This window comes from Carcharhinus amblyrhynchos, chromosome 1, assembly GCF_965287045.1.
Source record: "Carcharhinus amblyrhynchos chromosome 1, sCarAmb.v2.hapA, whole genome shotgun sequence".
Taxonomy (NCBI): domain Eukaryota; kingdom Metazoa; phylum Chordata; class Chondrichthyes; order Carcharhiniformes; family Carcharhinidae; genus Carcharhinus; species Carcharhinus amblyrhynchos.
The window spans coordinates 148,798,185-148,818,245 of record NC_137324.1 but is presented as its reverse complement, the minus strand read 5'-3'; the positions used below and the strand labels follow the sequence as shown (position 1 = coordinate 148,818,245).

At 41.1% G+C, this 20,061-nt stretch overlaps 1 protein-coding gene across 1 annotated transcript in view; it reads right to left on the bottom strand.

The window, feature by feature from the left end:
* Positions 1-20,061, bottom strand: part of fgf2 (fibroblast growth factor 2) — an 83,584-nt gene that overhangs the window by 22,146 nt on the left and 41,377 nt on the right. Inside the window, exon 2 of the mRNA XM_080193553.1 lies at positions 15,317-15,420. Within this exon, the coding sequence (XP_080049679.1) occupies positions 15,317-15,420 (104 nt within the window). The remainder of the gene's footprint in view (positions 1-15,316; positions 15,421-20,061) is intronic.

Below are 20,061 nucleotides of genomic sequence, written 5' to 3'. Positions count from 1 at the left end.
CTGAAATTTCAATATTGGTAAAAAGAAATCTGAAACACAAAAGCAGAACCTATTCCTTACTCTCCTGGTTAGCTTCCCAACTTCACATTCCACAAACCTGAACTCATTTAAATTCCCCTGCTGCCCACACTCGGCGATTCACACAAAGTCCTGTTCAACCACCCCTGTATTCACTGACCTACAGTGACTCCCAACCAAACAGCATGGCATTTTTCAATTTCTCATCTTTGTGTGCAATATCCTCCATGGCCTTACCCCTTCCTATCTCTGACACCTCCTTCTGCCCTACAGTCCTCCAGAAACACTTTTTCCAATTTGAGTTTCTTCTGCAACCCCAGTTTCCTTCAACCCTCCACTGGCAGCAATACCTTCATGAATTTAAGCTCCAAGTTGAGGGATTTCCTCCTTTGATTTCTCTGCCTTTCTACCTCCCTTCCTTCAAGATGCTCCTTAAAGTTACCTCTTTGACTAAGCTTTTTGAGCATCTGTCCTGATATTTCCTATTTCACAGTTCGGTGTTGAATTTTGTCTGGTAATGCTCCTTGAATGTTTTACCATGTCAAAAGCAATATTTAAACTCAAGTTGTTGCACATGTATTACATTTAATTTGGCTCATCTCTATTCAGTGTAATTTTTAGAGATAAAAGCTGACCATTTCCAAATCAGTCTCAAGGAATGACTCAAAAGATTATATTATGCCTGCAGCAATTGAACTAAATCCTAGAGAAATTAAAGGTATTTTTGTGAAATAATTACTGGGATTAATTAAGTGCTAAACTCAGATAGTTTAATTCCTACTTATTGGAATATAGAAACATACCTTGGAGGGAAAGGTCAATGATGACTAATCAATCCTTTATCCATTCTCAGAACTATGGCAGCCTCCCAACAGAACTGTGGGTGTACCTGCACCGGGTGGACTGTAGTAGTTCAAGAAGTCAGCTTACCACAGTCACAAGCACGAATGGGGACAGAATGTAATTCTGACCTTGCTTCAAACTAGAGCATAAATAAGTCAATTGATCCCAAGTAATATTTATTTCTGGTTTGACATCACCAAGACATTTTCACCGTAAGAAAATGGAAACTACTACTTTGGTTGGAAAGCCTCTGAATGAAAAGTGAAAGTGGCTCAAAGGAAATAGTCTCCTTAAATAAAATAGCCATTGGGATTCTCCCAACATTCTAAGGCATCGATCCAGTGAAATCCAATGAATCAGGAAGGTTCAGTTTACAGTTCTTGCTGAGTTCACTTTTTGGAACTGGAACAGAGATGCTAGAATTAACCTCAATGTTCATTTTTAGGACAAGATAAACAAGCATCATGCTTCAAATGGCTTTCCATCAAGCCCTAAGCATGAGGTGAGGAATTGGAAGGTAATGGTATCAACATAGTATTTACCAATCAATACTTGCAATACAATAATGGGTGAAAATTCACAAGAAATAAAATATAAGTATAATAAAAATACAAATGCAACCAACATTGATGTAGTTCATACCATCCAAAAGTAAATTATGCACCTGATTAATCTCTAATTAGATTCGATATCAATAACTCAAGTGAGAATCTGTAATTAGGATACTGTTCCTGGCACTAGCATGCAGCTAATCAATGTTTCATTAGTTAAAGCTTCAGCCAGCATCAAATTCAATTGCATTCTGCATGAAGATTAGCATCTAGACCTAGGTGGGAATAAACTAGATCCCTTATTTCAACAGCTGTCAGCTGGAAGGCCCTAGCAGGATTGATTCAATTAATTGAATTACCTAAAGGTTTACTGACAGGAAATACAAAGCATTTACTACTGAAGCCAGAATATAGCATTTTCAGATGCTACAGCCCAAACAGATGTCTCCTCGCAAGGTTATTTCTAAAATAACTTTTCACTAACCAAGAAGACAAATAACAATGATGAATATTTCTGTATTCACGCTATACATTTAAAGCACAATCTGGAATGCTTTGAATCTAAAGTGAGATCAGTCTATGAAGTAGGATGGGCGGCTTGTGTTTTACATCAAGTTTAGAATCCAATTGCTGAAGATATGATCGTGCAAGTCTAAAAAGCATCACCACAACCATCTTTTGACTCCAGACGGGAAGCATCTAAAATTATGCCCTCACACCCCACTCCATCCCATTCTCCAAGTTTCTTTGCTTCCGTCACATCTCTTTTGATGATTTTCATCTTCGAAAATGATGCTTCTAACATTTGTGCCTTAATGAAGATTGCCCTCTCACTGTGGTTAACAGGGCACTCAACTGAATTTGGCCCATCTCTTGCACATCTGCTCTCTCTTTCCTTCTCTCCCAGAATCATGATTAGGGTCCCTCTTGCCTTCACTTTACACCCCACTAGCTTTCGCACTCAAAGGATTATCCTCTGCCAGTTCCACCAGCTCCAGCATGATGCCACGACAAAACACATCTCCTCAAACCCCCCTGCCAGTATTCCTCAGAGATTCCTTCATGAGGAACTGGTCCATGCCTCCATTGCCCCAAACCCTTCATCCCCTTTCCACGGCATCTTTGATAGCAACTCAGATCTCATGCCATCGCAGAATGTGCAACACCTGCCCCCTTACCTCTTCACCATTTCAAGGCCCAAGTACTCCTTTCAGGTTAAGGATCATTTCACTCGCACTTGCTTCAATTTGGTTTATTGTATTCGCTGCTCCCAATGCAGTCTCCCCTACACAGCAGACACTAAATGCAAACAAGGTGACTGCTTTGCAGAACACCTTCACTCAGTTTGCAAGCATGACTCCAACCTTCCTGTTGCATACCATTTTAACTTAGCACCTTGCTCTTGAGCCCACATGCCCATCTTTGTCCCGTTGCAGTGCTCGTGAAGCCTGCCATAAGCTGGAGGGGCAACATCTCATCTTCCAATTGGGCATGTTACAGCCCTCAGGACTCAATATTGAGTTTGGCAACTACAGACTTTGACTTTTTACTTTCATCTTAATCCCAACTTTCAAGAAAAAATTCCATATATGTATTGCCTCAATGCAAAAGATCTTCTCACACCATGTCATCTGTCATTTGTTCTTAAAGTTGCTACCTTTTGCAGTTTCCATAGCTCTAACATTCTGCCTTTTTTCATTTCTGACAAAGTCTTTGGACTCAAAACGTTACCTCTATCTCTCCTGATAGACTTAAAAGTAACCTAAAAGGTTAATACAATAATTTAACATGCTTATTGATAGGATTACTCCAGTTTGAGACATTCAGAATGACCAAGGGACACACGTTTAAAGTATGCAAAAAATAAAAATATAGTGGTTATTAGATAGTGAGGCTGTGGAATATGTTGCTGGCAAGCGTAACAAGTGCTGACTCTGCATTCCTTCAAGAGGAAGATGGACTACTTTCTGACTGCAACCCAGACCTCATGCAGAAGATAAGTGAATTAGCAGACAACACATGGTCATTTAAATTCCTACACAGGTTTTGATTGCCTGAGGTGGCCAAGAGGGAAATTTTCTGTAGTTTGTTTTCCCATTATTTGCCTTGTTTTTATTTCTCAGAAAATTACATGACTGCATTTGAGGGAGGGAGTAGCGGGTAGGAAATGGCTAGCCATCATTCAGAATTCAAATACACAGAAATGTTAAATTTATATGGAATCATTATTAGCCAAATGCAAGGATATTTGTGTGGGATTTTACAGTTGCATCTCGGTGGGGCTGGAAAATGTGGTGAGCCATTCAAAAGTCTTTGGTGGGACTGGAAAATCACAGCAGCGGGAGGGGTCATAAAATTTCGTTCCTAGTTTCCATAAGTTATCAAGGTACTGGCGAAAAGAACTCTACCAGGGTGATAATATAACAGAACTGAACACAAAGGGCCCAATTTCACCCTTGCGTTGTGCCCGTTTTCGGGTGTGAAAACTTATAAAGTCAGGCACGAGACGATTAGCATGATCCGCAGATGCCCACTTTACCAAGGCCCGAAAATGGACCCGATCCAAACCGTGTCGGAAATGGGCGCAATGGCAATTTAAGTGCATTTGCATGCATTTAAATTGAATTAATGGGCTGCCCACCCAACTTTACCAGCAATTCCCCCTTTACCATCATGTTTGCACGTCTGATTTGGCACAAAACAGACATGCTCGGCAAAGGTCTGTTTCGGGCGCTCCATCTTCTGAAGAGGTAAGTTTAGAACTTCCAATGGCTGTCTAACTGAGATTGGGGGGAGGGGGGGCGGTGGCAGGAGGGACAGGAGGGAGACAGGCATGATCGTTCTCTGGTTGGGGGGTAGAGGGTTGGGGGCGATCATTATCTGGTTGGGGTGGCCAGATGGATCTCTGATGGGGGTGGCAGAGAGTTGCTATCAGTCTGGATAGAGGGGGAGAGGGATTTGGTGGATATGGGGGACAGTTATGTTGTGTAGGTGAGACAATATCTGGGGGCCATTGCTCCTGGCCCACTTTATTGCTTTTTGTGGCTCGAAAATGTTGTGACTGGGGCGCATTTTTCAAAGGGTCAAGGTAGCCAATGAGATAAAACTGAGGCTTTACCTGATGCAATTTTTTAAAGCAATTGCAGCCTTTTGGCTAAGATGAAGCATTAATCAAGTTCGGGAAAGGGTGCAATGACTCATCCTGGCAGCTTGGATCTTGTTTGATCAAACCCAAGATGGGATGCAACATCTCATCTTATCAACTTGGATCTGGTTTGTGCCTCATGTTGGACTATGATTTCACTTAATTTAAATTGGCTTTTTTGATTAGAAATAAATAATTTACAAATTCATAAGATACAGAAGCAGATTTAGGCCATTCCACACATTGAGTCTGCTTTGCCATTCGATCACGGCTGATGTGCTCCTCATCCCCATTTTCCTGACTTCTCCCCATAACCCTTCAACCCATTACCAATTAAAAATTGTCTAACTCCTCCTTGAATTTACTCACTGTCCCAGCATCCACCGCACTTTGGGGTAGCGAATTCCACAGAATTACAATCCTTTGGGAGAAGTAGTTTCTCCTCGACTCTGTTTTAAATTTGCTACCCCTTATCCTAAGACTTCTTGTCCTAGAATGCCCCATAAGAGGAAGCATATGCCACGTCTATTTTATCCATACCTTTTATCATCTTGATCTCCCCTCATTCTTCTAAATTACACAGCATATAGGTCTAATTCAATCTCTTGTCATACGACAAACCCCCAACTCAGTTCTGGTCACCTCACTATAAGAAGGATGTGGAAGCATTGGAGAGAGTGCAGAGGAGATTTACCAGGATGCTGCCTGGTTTGGAGGGTAGGTCTTATGAGGAAAGGTTGAGGGAGCTGGGCTTTTCTCTTTGGAGCGAAGGAGGATGAGAGGCAACTTATTAGAGGTTTATGATGATGAGAGGGATTGATAGAGTGGACGTGCAGGGACTATTTCCTCGGGTGGATGTAGCTGTTACTAGGGGGCATAACTATAAAGGTTCTTGGTGGGAGATATAGGAGGGATGTCCAAGGTAGATTCTTCACCCAGAGAATGGTTAGGGCATGGAATAGACTGCCTGCTGTGATAGTGGAGTCGGACATTTTAGGAACTTTCAAGCGGTTATTGGATAGGCACATGGAGCACACCAGAATTATAGGGAGTGGGATAGCTTGATCTTGGGATTGAACATAGCTCGGCACAACATTGAGGGCCGAAGGGCCTGTACTGTGCTGTAATGTTCTATCTCTGGAATCAATCTAGTGAGCATCCTCTGAATTGCCCCCAATGCCACCACACCTTTCTTCAAATAAGGGAACCAAAACTGCACACAGTACTCCAGGTGTGGCCTCACCAATGCCTTGTATAGTTGTGACAATACTTCCTTTCTTTTATATTCTATTCCTTTAGCTGTAGATGCCAACATTCCATTTGCTTTCTTTATTATCTGCTGTACCTGCATGCTGGTAATAAAGTATCAAAAGGTACAAATTAAAAAAAAGACCTTGCAGAACTTTATATTAATAATCTGGACTTGGGTTTTTCTTTTCAGTGTCCAAAAATCAGCCTCCTATGGTCACTCAGCATATACTTCTGTCCAGCCAGGACAAAACCTTTCACCAACACTCTCTGCTTTCTGTCCTTCAAAGTAAGAAGTCTCACAACACCAGGTTAAAGTCCAACCAGTTTATTTGATAGTCTCCTTCAGTCAGTTTTGTATCCAAGTTTCCACTATCCCTTTAATTCTTTGGGCTTCAATTCTGTTGTATCATACTTTTAAAAGATGTTTGGCAAAGTGAAGGTATATAACAACTACTCTCATCAGTACTCTCCATTACTTCAAAGAACTCAAGCAAGTTGAGTTCAAGTAGGATTTCATAGAATCCTAAAATCATTGAGTCCCTAAAGTGAAGAAGGAGACCATTTGGCCCATTGAGTCTGCCATGATCTTACTGAATGGCGAGGCAGGCTCGAGGGGCTATAGATGGCCCACTCCTGCTCCTATTTCTTATGTTCTTATGTTCTTAAATACAACAGATCCATCCAGACCCTATCCCCATGACTCCATGCATTTACCCTGCTAGTCCTCCTGACACTAAGGGCAATTTACCATGGTCAGTCTACCAAACCTGCACATTTTTGGACTGTGGGAGGAAACTGGACTGCCCAGGGGAAACACATGGAGACATGGGGAGAATATGCAAATTCTACACAGATATTGATCCCAGGCTGGAATTGAACTTGGGTCCGTGGCGCTGTGAGGCAACAGTGCTAACCACTGTGCTGCTTAACAAACCTGTGCTAGCTGTTACTTATCCAAATGATAATTTGTCTGGACCACTATCCTTGAAAAGGTTCTCTACCACAAATGCAATGCTGCAGTCCCGAGGCTAATGATTTATCCATCTCCACTTTTTTTTCAACCTGGGTCTTACCTACAAGAGACACTTTATTAAATCAGACTCCCAAAATGCAATTTGGGACACAATTTAAAGTTAACTGCTGCCAGATAAAACTTAGGAAATCTGACAGCAAAATGGAGGCAGGAACTGCCTGCTTTTCATAGCACTCCTTGAAGACCATGTGAAGGAGTGCTGCCCCCAGGAAAGAGTGCTTCCCTCAGGGAAGCCCTTGGTCTTTCTTCTGACGATTGCAGCACCTCACGGTCCAGCTGCAACCATCTGCCTCCTCCCAACTCCCTTCCCAATCCCATCACCCTCAATCTTTGATCTGCAATCTATTCCAGGACCCAATCCAACATTCTGCATCTCCACAGATCCTTAGCCCCACCCTTGTATTGCCAAGAACCTACCCAAGTTTTTTGTTGTTTTTTCCTGCCGAGATGTGGACAAGTCTGACAATTTGATCAGCTTTCAGATGGGAAAAGGAAGAAAAATATTTTTAAGCACCCCTGCTGTTAAAGTCACAGTATCTAATAGTTCCTGGCTGTAATTCTGGGTAACTGAAGATGAAAGGAAAATAGTCCAAGATGAGGTGGGCAGAGTGGGGGGGTGGTGTGGTACTGAGAAGTTAAGAGTGAAAACATGTTCTTCAGAAGGTGAAACTCAGTTGCCAAAAAAAATCCTTGGAAACAAAAAGTTCATTGTCGATTGAATTAATTCCCATAATCATTAATCCAAAAGTTTTAGACAATTGCAGAGTAACAGTCCAAAGAAAATGTGCACACTGGTCTGACGTGTCCCACATTTTTATAGTCACAAAACAAATAATCATCTTATTATTTCAAATGCAATGAGTCCATCTTGCATCATTAGTGATATTTACATTCCAAAATTATTTTAAATGAAACTTCAAATAATCTCAAGGAAAACATTTTCTTACTAACCTGTCTAAGCACATTTCTACTAACAATATGAAAAGTAAACATTGACAGATTAGTAAATATTAAACTGTTCAATCTGACCTGAGATACCACAGTAACAAAGTGGTAGAATCCTAGAACCCTACAGTGGAGAAAGAGGCCCTTCGGCCTATCGAGTCTGCACCGAACACAATCCCACCCAGGCTCTACCCCCATATCCCTATGTATTATACCCACTAATCTCTCTAACCTACGCATCCCTGGACACTAAGGGGCAATTTCTTAGCATCGCCAATCAACCTAACCCACACATCTTTGGACTGTGGGAGGAAACCCACACAGACATGAGGAGAATGTGCAAACTCCACACAGACAGTGACCCCTGCCAGGAATCAAACCCAGGACCTGGAGCTATGAAGCAACAATGCTAACCACTGTGCTACCATGCCGTCCGCTAGAAAGCTATGCACAACTTTGATAGTATTTAAAGTTAGATTAAACCTTCCATAGGCATTCTTAACCTCAAAGAAACTGTGCTATAAAAATGTTAGGTTTAATTCTCCCAATTTAAACCCAATTGCCAGTGGGTTCAATGGCAGATGTGGGAAGAGACCCAGAAATTGGTTTCATGCTGGCATGAAATTTACAGTGGGATCTTCCACGTGCCCACCATGGCAGATTAGGAAACCCAGAGAATGATGTGAACCCCATTTGCATTCTGCTAGTGGGATACAGATGAGGATCTGACCCCTCCACGCCAGAGTCACCGCAATGCTTATGGGCAAACATGCTGCTGTGAAACACATTCAGATCAGTGTGGCATACAGATGTTGGGACTCATCTTAACAATGCCTGGGGCTGTCTCCAGAGATTATGATGGTGGCCAAAGGAACCCTGCAGCAGTGGGTTGGAAGAGCATCTGCAGGGAGACCTTCCAGATTAGGTGCCCTGGAGAGGGTCCATCTTCCAATCTCAATGTTCCTGGAGATCCATCTTTGTTATCTCAAAAGTGCTGGAGGTCAGTGCAAGCTCAATGGGCCAAATGGCTTGCTTCGGTACTGTAGGGGTTCTATGATTCTAATTAAATTGGGGCTGAAAGTTTGGCACATTTTCCTGCTGGATGCCACAGCAGAAAACACTTCATATTCCCACCACAGCACTTAGTCTCAAAATGGCAGAACTTACTCAGTATTCCCCAAAGTTCCTTTGACTTTTCATTTCCGTCTCCTTTGTTTTGTAATTTGCAATTAATTTTTGGAAAATATTATATTCAAAAACATAAGAGATGCTAGTACAGATAGCAATGAGATGTATCACACTTTTAACAGTCAACTGTGAACATCAAACATTCTCAGGTCAAGCTGAATAGAAAATAAAAGAGACTGGATAGAATGCAAATATTAAAAAAAAATCAAATAGACCCTTCAGTAGTTGCTTGTACATACTGACTTACAACAGGACTCGATGGCCTCACAAACAGAAACCGAAACATTGCCATCTTTTTCCTGAGCCCAGCACACTGTTACCCTAAAAATCTCTCCTGCTCAGATCAACTAATTCAGAATAGACCAACCATCAATCTCAAGCATCATCCCGGGTTATGGGGCTCAGTAACACAAGCGGTGCACTCAACCAATAACAAAAACTGTTTCCTACAAATTAAGGAAATTCTGTGCTTCGAACTCCTACTCAATGACTGGCATAGAATCTCCTAACATTATTTTAAGAACTCTTACAATTGATAAGGTGAAACAGACTCAGTTGTAAACTCAAATTTTAAAAAAAGAGACTTGCATAAATGGAGCACTTTTTCATGATTATTGGATGCCTCGAGGTACTTCACAGCTAACGAAGTGATTTTTGAAGTGAGGTTACTGTTGCAATGTAAGGAACTGGACAGCCAATATGCCCACATCAAACTTTAACAAATAGCAACACGATCATGACCAGAAAAATCAGTTCTTATGTTGATCAAGGGATAAGTATTGGCCAAGACACCAGGGATAACTCTTCTTCAAAATAATCCCGTGCGATCTTTTACAGCTACTCAAGTGGGCAAATGGAGCCTCAGTTTAATGTCTCATCCAATAGATGGCATTGCTCACAGTGCAGTGCTCCCTCAGTTCTGCACAGGACTGTCAACGTGATTTTTGTACTGAAGCCCTGGAATGGAGGTTAAACCCAGAACCTCGTGCCTTAAACTGCTGAGCCACACATGTCCCAACAAACTTATTATGCAGGAGGTCTAATTATGGACTATATACAGATTACAAAGTAAATAGGTGTAAACTAACTAGAACTGAGTAATATGTCATATCTCTAGCACAGTCAGTACAAGACTGGCTTGGCAAACTCCACCTAGGGTGGAGCTTGTGTTCCAAATCACCTGAACCATTCTCTTTAAAAGGGCTTAACATACATAACAAAGCCCAGTTTCAATAACCAAGAGCTCAAATCACCATCCAGTCCACCCCTTAAATTAACACAAATTTATTTAGTTTTCCTTTATCTACTTAATTCTCTCACTAATAATTTTCTTTTCCTTTTTAATTTCAGTAGCCATTGTGTCTTCCTCCCACTTCCCACCCATTTTCCATTATTCATCTTGTTTGATGATTAAACTCTCCTACTGCAGTCTCAACTTTAATAAACATTGCATTGCTCAGCATCAGGACCTAGAAACCACGCAAATGACCTGATAATCCCAATTTTTCCATACTCAGATGACTGATAGGGACAACAGAGAATAAAATTAGCTGCCTGCAGCAGACAAAGCAACATTATTATTAACAATTGGCACATCCAAAACGTCTCCTTTTTTCCCCTTGGTGAAGGCCAATAATATAGCTTTTAACAATGAGCTCATTTGTTTGGAATAGGCTACCACCCAGCTGCACACTTGATGCCTCTGAAGGATGTGTTACTCATGATAACACCAGCATCACACAATTACAATTGAAACAGAAATCTGTGGAAGCACCACGCAGACACCCAGCAACATGACAATAAACATTACTTCTTTTGCTTCAAAACAATTCAGCACATTTCACTATTTCTACTTACAGAAGATGTTAAATAAAAGAAGATTGGCAAACCAAAAGTAGCAAATTTACAGCTTCTTAATCATCTGGCTGTTGCCTTTGCAGGAATGTAGTTATTTTGGAGTTTCATTTAATCCTAAAATGAAAGCCACATTTTGTGAGGCAGAGAGTGGGGGTTAATGGGTGCTATTCGGATTGGCGGTTGGTGACTAGTGGAGTGCCCCATGGGTCGCTGCTGGGGCCTCAGCTATTTACCATTTATATAGATGATCTGGAGGAGGGAACCGAGTGTATGGTGTTGAAATTTGCTGATGACACCAAGGTTGGTGGAACGGCAAATTGCGCGGAGGGTGTGGAGAGTCTGCAGAAGGATCTAGATAGGCTGGGCAAATGGGCCAGGAAATGGCAAATGGAATTTAATGTTGGCAAGTGCGAGGTGGTCCACTTTGGTAGGAATAATGGTAGGAAGGACTATTACTTACGGGGCGAAAAACTGCAGCAGGGACGGTGCAGAGGGACCTCGGGGTCCTTGTGCATGAGTCGCAAAAACCCAGCCTGCAGGTGCAGCAGGTGGTCAGGAAGGCTAATGGGATGCTGGCCTTCATAGCGAGGGGGATTGAATATAAAAGTAGGGAGGTCTTGCTGCAACTGCACAGGGCACTGGTGAGGCCGCAGCTGGAGTACTGTGTGCAGTTTTGGGCGCCGTACTTACACAAGGATATTTTGGCCTTGGAGGGAGTGCAGAGGAGGTTTACTAGGCTGATACCGGAGTTGAGGGGGTTGAGCTATGAGGAGAGGCTGAATAAACTAGGCTTGTACTCGTTAGAGTTTAGAAGAATGAGGGGAGATCTCATTGAGACGTATAAGATGATGAATGGGATGGATAGGATAGAGGTGGAGAGGCTCCTCCTGCTCAGAAAGGACAGTAGGACTAGGGGGCACAGTCTCAAGATAAAGGGGGGGCGGTTTAGAACAGAGTTGAGGAGGAACTTCTTCACTCAAAGGGTGGTGAATCTCTGGAATTCTCTGCCCGTTGAAGTGGTGGAGGCTGCCTTGCTAAATATTTTTAAGATGCGGGTTGATGGGTTTTTGATAAGCGAGGGGATTAAGGGTTATGGGGAGAGGGCGGGAATGTGGAACTGAGACACGACAGATCAGCCATGATCTTGTTGAATGGCGGGGCAGGCTCGAAGGGCTGGATGGCCTACTCCTGCTCCTATTTCTTATGTTCTTATGTGATGTCTGGTGAAATGGGCAGATATATGGCAAATTAAATTTAATGCAGAAATGTGATGTGGAGCATTTTGAAAATAAGGAGGAAACATGAATGATACAATTTTCAAGGATGCGTTGGAACCAAGATTACTGGAGATCAACATACACAAATCTTCAGAGATGGCAGGACAGGTTAATAAGTGATGGTATCCTTGGTTTGATAAATAAAGACAACTGGGGGATATTACCCTCCCATCCAAAACAAGTAGGGCAAGAACTTACTGGCTCACCATGCCAGTTGATCAGCGTGGTGAGCGAAGAAAAATCAAGTTCTCGCCTCTCACGATGTTACCAGCCCTATTCTTCCAGTAAAATCAGCCTTGCACCCAGAAAGACAAAAATCAAACAGCCAATATTCATCCAAAAATAAATGAAAACTATATTTGCCAACTATTTAAAATATTCACTTTTAGATATGAATGCAAACTTGTTTGTAAGCATTTAAAGAACAAATAGGTGAACTCCAGAAGTTGTTTGTCCTGTTTGGCACAAGCGTGATAAGGGAATTGTGGCCAAACCCTGACTTACAAGGGAAATTAGAGATAGTGTCAGATTCAAGGAAGAAGCATATAAATTGGCAAGAAACAAGCAATAAGCCTGAGGATTAGGGGCAGTTTAAAATTCAGCAAAGGAGATCAAGGGATTGATTAAGAAGGGAAAAATAGAGATTGAAAATAAAATGCGAGGGACATCAAAACCAACTGAAAAAAATTTCTATAGATATGTAAAGATTGACAAAAGCAAACGTACGCTCTTTACAGTCAGAATCAGGAGAATTCATAACTGGGAATAAAGAAATGGCCGAGGAATTAAATTTGTACTTTGCCTCTGTCTTCACAAAGGTAGACATGAAAAATGTACCGGAAGTGCGGGAGAAACATGTTTTAGTGAGGAGCTGAAGGAAATCAGCACTAGTAGATAAACTATTTTGGGGAAATTGATGGGATGGAGGGTGGATAAATCTCCAGATCTTGATAATCTTCATCCCAGACTACTTAAGGAAGTGGCCCTGGAAATAGTAGATCCATTGGTGGTTATTTTCCAAAATTATTTGAACTCGGTAATAGTTCCTACAGATTGGAGAGTAGTTAATCTAAGCCCACTATTCAAAAAGGGAGATAGAAAGAAAACAGGAAACTATAGACCAGTGAGCCTAACATTGGAACTGGGGAAGTTGCCAGAGTCTATTATCAAGGATTTCATAACCTGGTATTTGGAAGGCAGTGGTATAATCAGACAAAGTCAGCATGGATTTACAAAAGGGAAATCATGTTCGATGAATCTATTGAGGATGTAACTAGTAGAAGAGAACAATGGATGCGGTTTATTTAGTCTTTCGATAAGGTCTCACATAACACATTACTATGTGTTAAAGCACACAGAATTGCAGGTAATATCTTGAGATGGATAGAAAGCTGGTTAGCAGATAGAAAGCAAAGAGTTGGCATAAATGGGTCTTTTTCTGATCGGCAGTCAGTGACTAATGGTATCCCGCAGGGATATGTGCTAAGACCCCAATTGTTCACATTATGTATTATTGATTTGGAAGAGGGAACTGAGTGTATTATCTACAAATTTGCAGATGATATAAAGTTGGGTGGGTGTGTGAGCTGTGAGGAGGATTCAGCGATACTTCAGCGTGATTTAGACAGGTTGAGTGTATGGGCATGTGCATGGCAGATACAGTATAGTGTGGATAAATGTGAGATTATCCACTTTGGTAGCAATAATAGGAAAACAGACTATTACTTGAATGGGTGTAAATTGAGAGAGATGGATATTCAACGAGACCTTTGGTGTTCTCGTGCATAAGTCGCTATAAGTGAGCGTGCAGGTACAGCAGACTGTAAAGAATGCAAGTGGTATGTTGGCCTTCAAAGCAAGAGGATTTGAGTACAGGAATAGGGATATTTTGCTGCAATTGTATAGGGCATTAGTAAGGCCACACCTAGAGTACTGTGTGCAGTTTTGGTGTCCTCATCAGAGGAAGGATGTCCTTGCTATAAAGGGAGTACAGCGAAGATTTACCAGGCTGATTCCTGAGATGGCAGATCTGTCATATGAGGAGAGGTAGTCAGTTAGGATATAATCACTGGCGTTTACAAGAGTGAGAGGAGACCTCAGAAACTTATCAAATTCTAACAGGATTAGACAGGGTAGATTCAGAATGTTCCCAATGGTGGGGAGTCCAGAACTAGCGTTCATTGTTTGAGGATAATGGGTAAACCTTTTTGAACTGAGGAGAGGAGAAATTTCTTCACCCAGAGAATGGTGAATCTGTGGAATGCACCACCACAGAATGTAGTTGAGGCCAAAATGTTGTCTGACTTCAAAAAGAAATTAAATATAGCTCTTGCAGCTAAACAGCTGAAGGGAACAAGGGATACTGGGGAGGTGGGGGGGGGGGTGCGGAATCAGGATATTGAATTTGATAATCAGCTATGATCAAAATGAAAGTGGAGCAGGCTTGAAGGGCCAAATGGCCTATTTCTGCTTCTAGTTTCCACATTTCTACAACAGGACCTACATTCCCAGGAACCAAAAGAGAAAATGCTGGAAAATCTCAGCAGGTCTGGCAGCATTTCTGCAGATGCTGCCAGGCCTGCTGAGATTTTCCAGCATTTTCTCTTTTGGTTTCAGATTCCGGCAGTAACTTGTTTTTATCCACATTCCCAGGATGTGCTGATATCATCACTAACAAGTTGGTCAATACTTCCCACTAAAACAATCCTAAATAAAAGCAGATTAGGAAATTTTGGGGAGGTGGGGATTTACAATTCTCAGAATAAATCCATTACAAAATATTTGAAATGTATTATTAATTATTATGGTTCTCCTAATACAGCAGCTGACAAAAACCAAGTTTTCACTTTGTTCACAGAAATTGAAAGGAAATAGGCTTTCTGGTCTATAGACATTTATATATGGCATAGAACTGTTTAGTATAAAGCAACACTACGGCAAACTGTAACTGTGTTTTTATTTTTATTAAAACGAGCTCTTGTTTATGAATTTTTAAACAAAAAGCATACTTAAGGCTCAGACTGCATTTCATTAGTTTTAGTTATCTGTGCTCAAAGCATACAAATCAGAATGGTAATCACACAGACACACACAACACACATGAGCACATCAGCAAGCACATAGAAGGACATAAATGAATGGGCCGCAAAAAAAACACCCACAAACGGTCAGGAAAGTGACAGTAAGGTTTCAGAAAGAATCCACTTACCGATCCATACAACTTGCCATCTTCATTCATAGCAAGATAACGGTTAGCACAGATTCCCTTGATTGATATGACTCCAATAGTCTCTGCCTGCAATTGTAGTTTAACTGGGGGAATAAAATGTTGGTTTTCAAAACACTTGAATTAGATGCCACTAAAATAATTACCAAACTATGTTTGGATGGGGTGGGAGAAGTGGATTATCTCGAGAGGTTAAACATGCGTTCAAGATGCAATACATACTTTTTAGGTAACTGGCATGAAACAGACTTACTGAAGGTAAAGGTTAGTTGCATTTGGTTTGTTAATTTGTCAACAAATTCTATGCTGAAATTCAACAAGCAAATCTATTTGCACAAATTAGGTGTAATTTGCAATAATTTACTCCACATATATAATTATATCAATAAATATTTTAGTTAAAACAAACATATTTAATAAAGATATTATCAGTAGAACATAGTGTCTGCATAATTGAAAGAATATATAGGTCTCACTGACTTTCAGACTGATAATTAGAAGTGTTATGTTTGGGGATGAGATTTAGGATTTTCTTGCTCATCCACCATTTTCACCACATTGGGAAAGGCTCACCATTGTGGCAAAAATCCAGGCTTGGCAGTGTTAGGGATGCAGCTAAGGAACATTAACAGGAAAGTTTTCAACACACTGATGTAAGTCCCAGGATCACTTGGAGGGGAGTCCTGGGATCAGAGAGCAGTTATGGAATAAACAAATGCTAGAAACATGTTAGGACTGAGCAGTTGCTGGGGGGGTGGGGTGGGGGGGGGTGTGGAATAGGGTAAAAAAAAACAGATCTTGAAATTGAAATTGAGCATGATGCAGGTGGGTGTTCTGTTGAGTAAATGAATCAATAGCTCCAAGATCAACCAGGAGTGGCCTGGGTGAGTGTTTGTGGGCAAAGAGAATGAGATGCAAACAATCATTGGCCTCTTTCAAACAAGCAGATCAGATTCCAAATGTGTGCCAACATGTCAAGAGGCAAAGTTACTTTCCCCATTGTCAGCATCTGCCATGTTCTTCTCATAAAACACAAGCATAAATTTTCAGCTTTCTAAAATTAAACAAATGGAAAACTGTGAGCTGGAAACACCTTCCCCATAACAGAGGTCAAGCTAACTGGCCTATAGTTTCCTGTTTTCTGCCTCCTTTCTTTCCAGTTTGATGGAACCTTTTCACAATCTAGAGAATTTTGGAAAATGAACACCAATGCACCTACAATCTCATTAGCCACCTCTTTTAAGACCCTATGATGAGGTCCATCAGGACCAAGAAATCTGTCAGCCTGCAGCTCCATCAGTTAGTTCAGTGGCGTCCTTGGTGATTGTAATTTCACCAAGTTCCATTTTTCGTTCCACCTCTTGATTTCCAGCTTTTACTGTTTTTTGTAAACTATACAGTGAATACAAAAGCAGAATATTTGTTCATTTTATCTGCCATTTCTTTATTATCTACAATTAATCTCCATTCTCATTCTTTAGAGGTCCACTCACTTTACTTACTCTGTCCTTGTTTATACACTTGCAGAAACTCTTGCTGTTTTACATTTCTAGCTAGCTTTCACTCATTCTCTTATTCATTTCTCCTGATCAGTCATTCTCTGCTATTCTTTACATTTTGACCAATCATCTGGCCTGCCATACAGCTTTGTGCAATTATCTGCTTTTTCCTCAAGTTTGTTGCATTCCTTAACTTCTTTAGTTAACCATAGATGGCGGGTCCTCCCTTTAGAATTTTTCTTTAAAGTAGGAAAATAGTTATTCTGAGTATTCTGAAATGAACATCTGACATTGCATCTCGATTGGTCTAACCCCTATTTTCCATGGTTAATCCATCTAACCTGCACATCTTTAGACTGTGGGAGGAAACAGGAGCAACCAGAGGAAACCCACTTAGACACAGGGGAATAATTTTCTTCAGGTCTGGCTGACAATGATTTAGAATTGGCCTAGCAAACCACTCAGTTGCCTCAACACAGTTATAGAAAAGAATCATGAGTAATGTCAGACATTAAGGCAACAACTAAAACATTTGAAGAGAATAACACTCAGCTAATTGACCCTTAGAAGTCCTCTGCACCTGGAGACCGAGAACCAAATGAGAAGACCTGTTCCCCAGGTTAATCAAGCAATAACTTCACTAATCAAAACCATATATATCAGTTCAATAGAATCAAATCTGCATGTCCCCTCAAACAGCACGGTGGCACAGTGGTTAGCACTGCTGCCTCACAGCACCAGGGACCCGAATTCAATTACAGTCTTCGGATGACTGTGTGGAGTTTGCACATTCTCCCTGTGTCTACATGGGATTTCCTCCAGGTGCTCCAGTTTCCTTCCACGCTCCAAAGATATGCAGGTTAGATGGATTGGTGAAGCTAAATTGCCCCTTAGAGTCAGGGGAATTAGCATGGTAAACATGTGCTGTTGAGGGATATATAGGGCTTTTGTGGGATTGTTGTAGATGCAGGCTCGAATGGCCTCCTTCTGCAATGTAGTGATTCTAATATCTAGCAGCTCGAATCCTCTGTGGGCAAAGTTTGCCAGAGGGGTAGCACAATGGCATAAAATTGGGTAGGTTTATCTTAAATATTGGCTCCATAACCTTTTAAAATTTCATGGCTTCATATCAAACAAGGACGTAAGAACAATCCTGCATATTACCACATACGAACCCACTCAACTGAAATTCCATAGAATATACAACACAAACAGGTCATTTGGCCCAACAAGACTTTGCTAGTGTTTATGTCCCACACAAGTCTCCAACCTATTCATTTACCTCATTAATACTCTTCCATGTTTAACGCTCATGGAAGAAACACTGAAGAAAACAATGCAAAATATGCTCTAGATCGAGGATTTAAACCACTTTTGAGGACATCTATTTGGCCTTATCCATATCAACTTACTCTCATGGATAAACATGTCTGCAGAATGTATCAACAGCAGTAACTATCCCAGAACTGTTGCAAAGACAAAATTACAGCTTCAGTGAGTGTGGCACTATTGCAGTGCAAAGGAAATCATGCAAACCTAGAGTGAGGCACCAGCCAAGAGATGCTACATCACAACACAGCATGTACATTAAACAAGAAAGCATTAAGCTATAAATCTGAGCACAATGGTCTCAACATAAGAATTAGAGCAACTTTTGTAGCGCTACCATTTCCAGTCAGAATGAAGGTGTTTCATCTGGCAACTAATCTGAGGGGAAGGCTCCATGAACAACCCCTTCCTCAACTATAGTGCAGTCTAGCGCAAGAATGAAACAAGGCTCAAGTAATTGCAAAAGTGCCAAACAAACAATCCCATTTTGCATCCTCATGAGGGTCTGTCATCATAAATGCTGATGTCCAGTAAATTCACACTAAGCAATAGTTGACTGCAATGCATACAAGTAGGCCCCAACAACATGCTTATATAGTGCTCAAGATTATATGCAGCAAAACTCGTCATCCATTAGCCTCTTCCAGCACATTCACTTCACTTCAAATCAATTGCAGAAAACTGTCAGATACTATACATCCTATCTATAAACAATAGGACAAACCTAACCTAATCAACAGCAAGATGAAAGAATCATCAACAGTACCATAAACATCAACTCACCAATAAATTGTTCACCAATTCTCAGTTCAGATTCTCTCTGATCTATTTGTCTTGAGACCACATAGAATTATACAGTGCAAAAGGAGACCACTCAACCTATCAAGCCTGCACCGACAACAATCCCACCCACGCCCCATCCCTGTAACCCCACGTAGGCTCTTGTTAATCTCCCTAACACTAAGGTGCAATTTAGCATGGCCAATCAGCCTAACCTGCACATTAACCTTTGTGAAGGAATATCTCACTGGACTTTGAAACTCATGTGAGCCAAGATCTATTTTCCCTATGGCCTCTGTACTATAGAACTTTTTACTCTATTCTTCTCTTTACTGTCCAAGTCTGGAAGCAGCATTGCAACCCTTCTTTCAATTTTTGAATGCTTGCAATAAACTAACCTTTTTAATTCATTCTACCTCGAGTTAGCTGTGGGGTTATGAATGGGAAATTGAATCACACAAAAAAACAAGGTTGAAGAATACACCATCACTTATCAAGAGGGTAACAAATCTGTTTACAGGTGGGTGGTGAGAGGAAAAATTGGTGCTATTTAAATTAAAACCCTTACTGCTGTAACATTCCTTTTAACTTGAAACACTAGGCAACATGTCCATCAATGATTGCTCAAAGTACGAAGTGGTACAAGTTGTAGAACACCAAATAAAATCATTTGAACTTTCTGTTCAGAAGGCCAATTAGCCAATGCAGTAAACCTGTCAGTCTCAAAGGCGTCTAATCTTAATTTAACTTCACTCATTTATAATCAATCTCAAACATTGATCTAAACTGTTTTTGCAACTTAAATTAATCAATAGCTAAAAGCTAACTGACTATGCAGCCAACAGACATTACATAAGAACATAAGAACATAAGAAATAGGAGCAGGAGTAGGCCATCTAGCCCTTCGAGCCTGCCCCGCCATTCAATAAGATCATGGCTGATCTGTCGTGGCTCAGTTCCACTTTCCCGCCCTCTCCCCATAACCCTTAATCCCTTCTCTTATCAAAAACCCATCAACCCGCTTCTTAAAAATATTTAGCGAGGCAGCCTCCACCACTTCAACGGGCAGAGAATTCCAGAGATTCACCACCCTTTGAGTGAAGAAGTTCCTCCTCAACT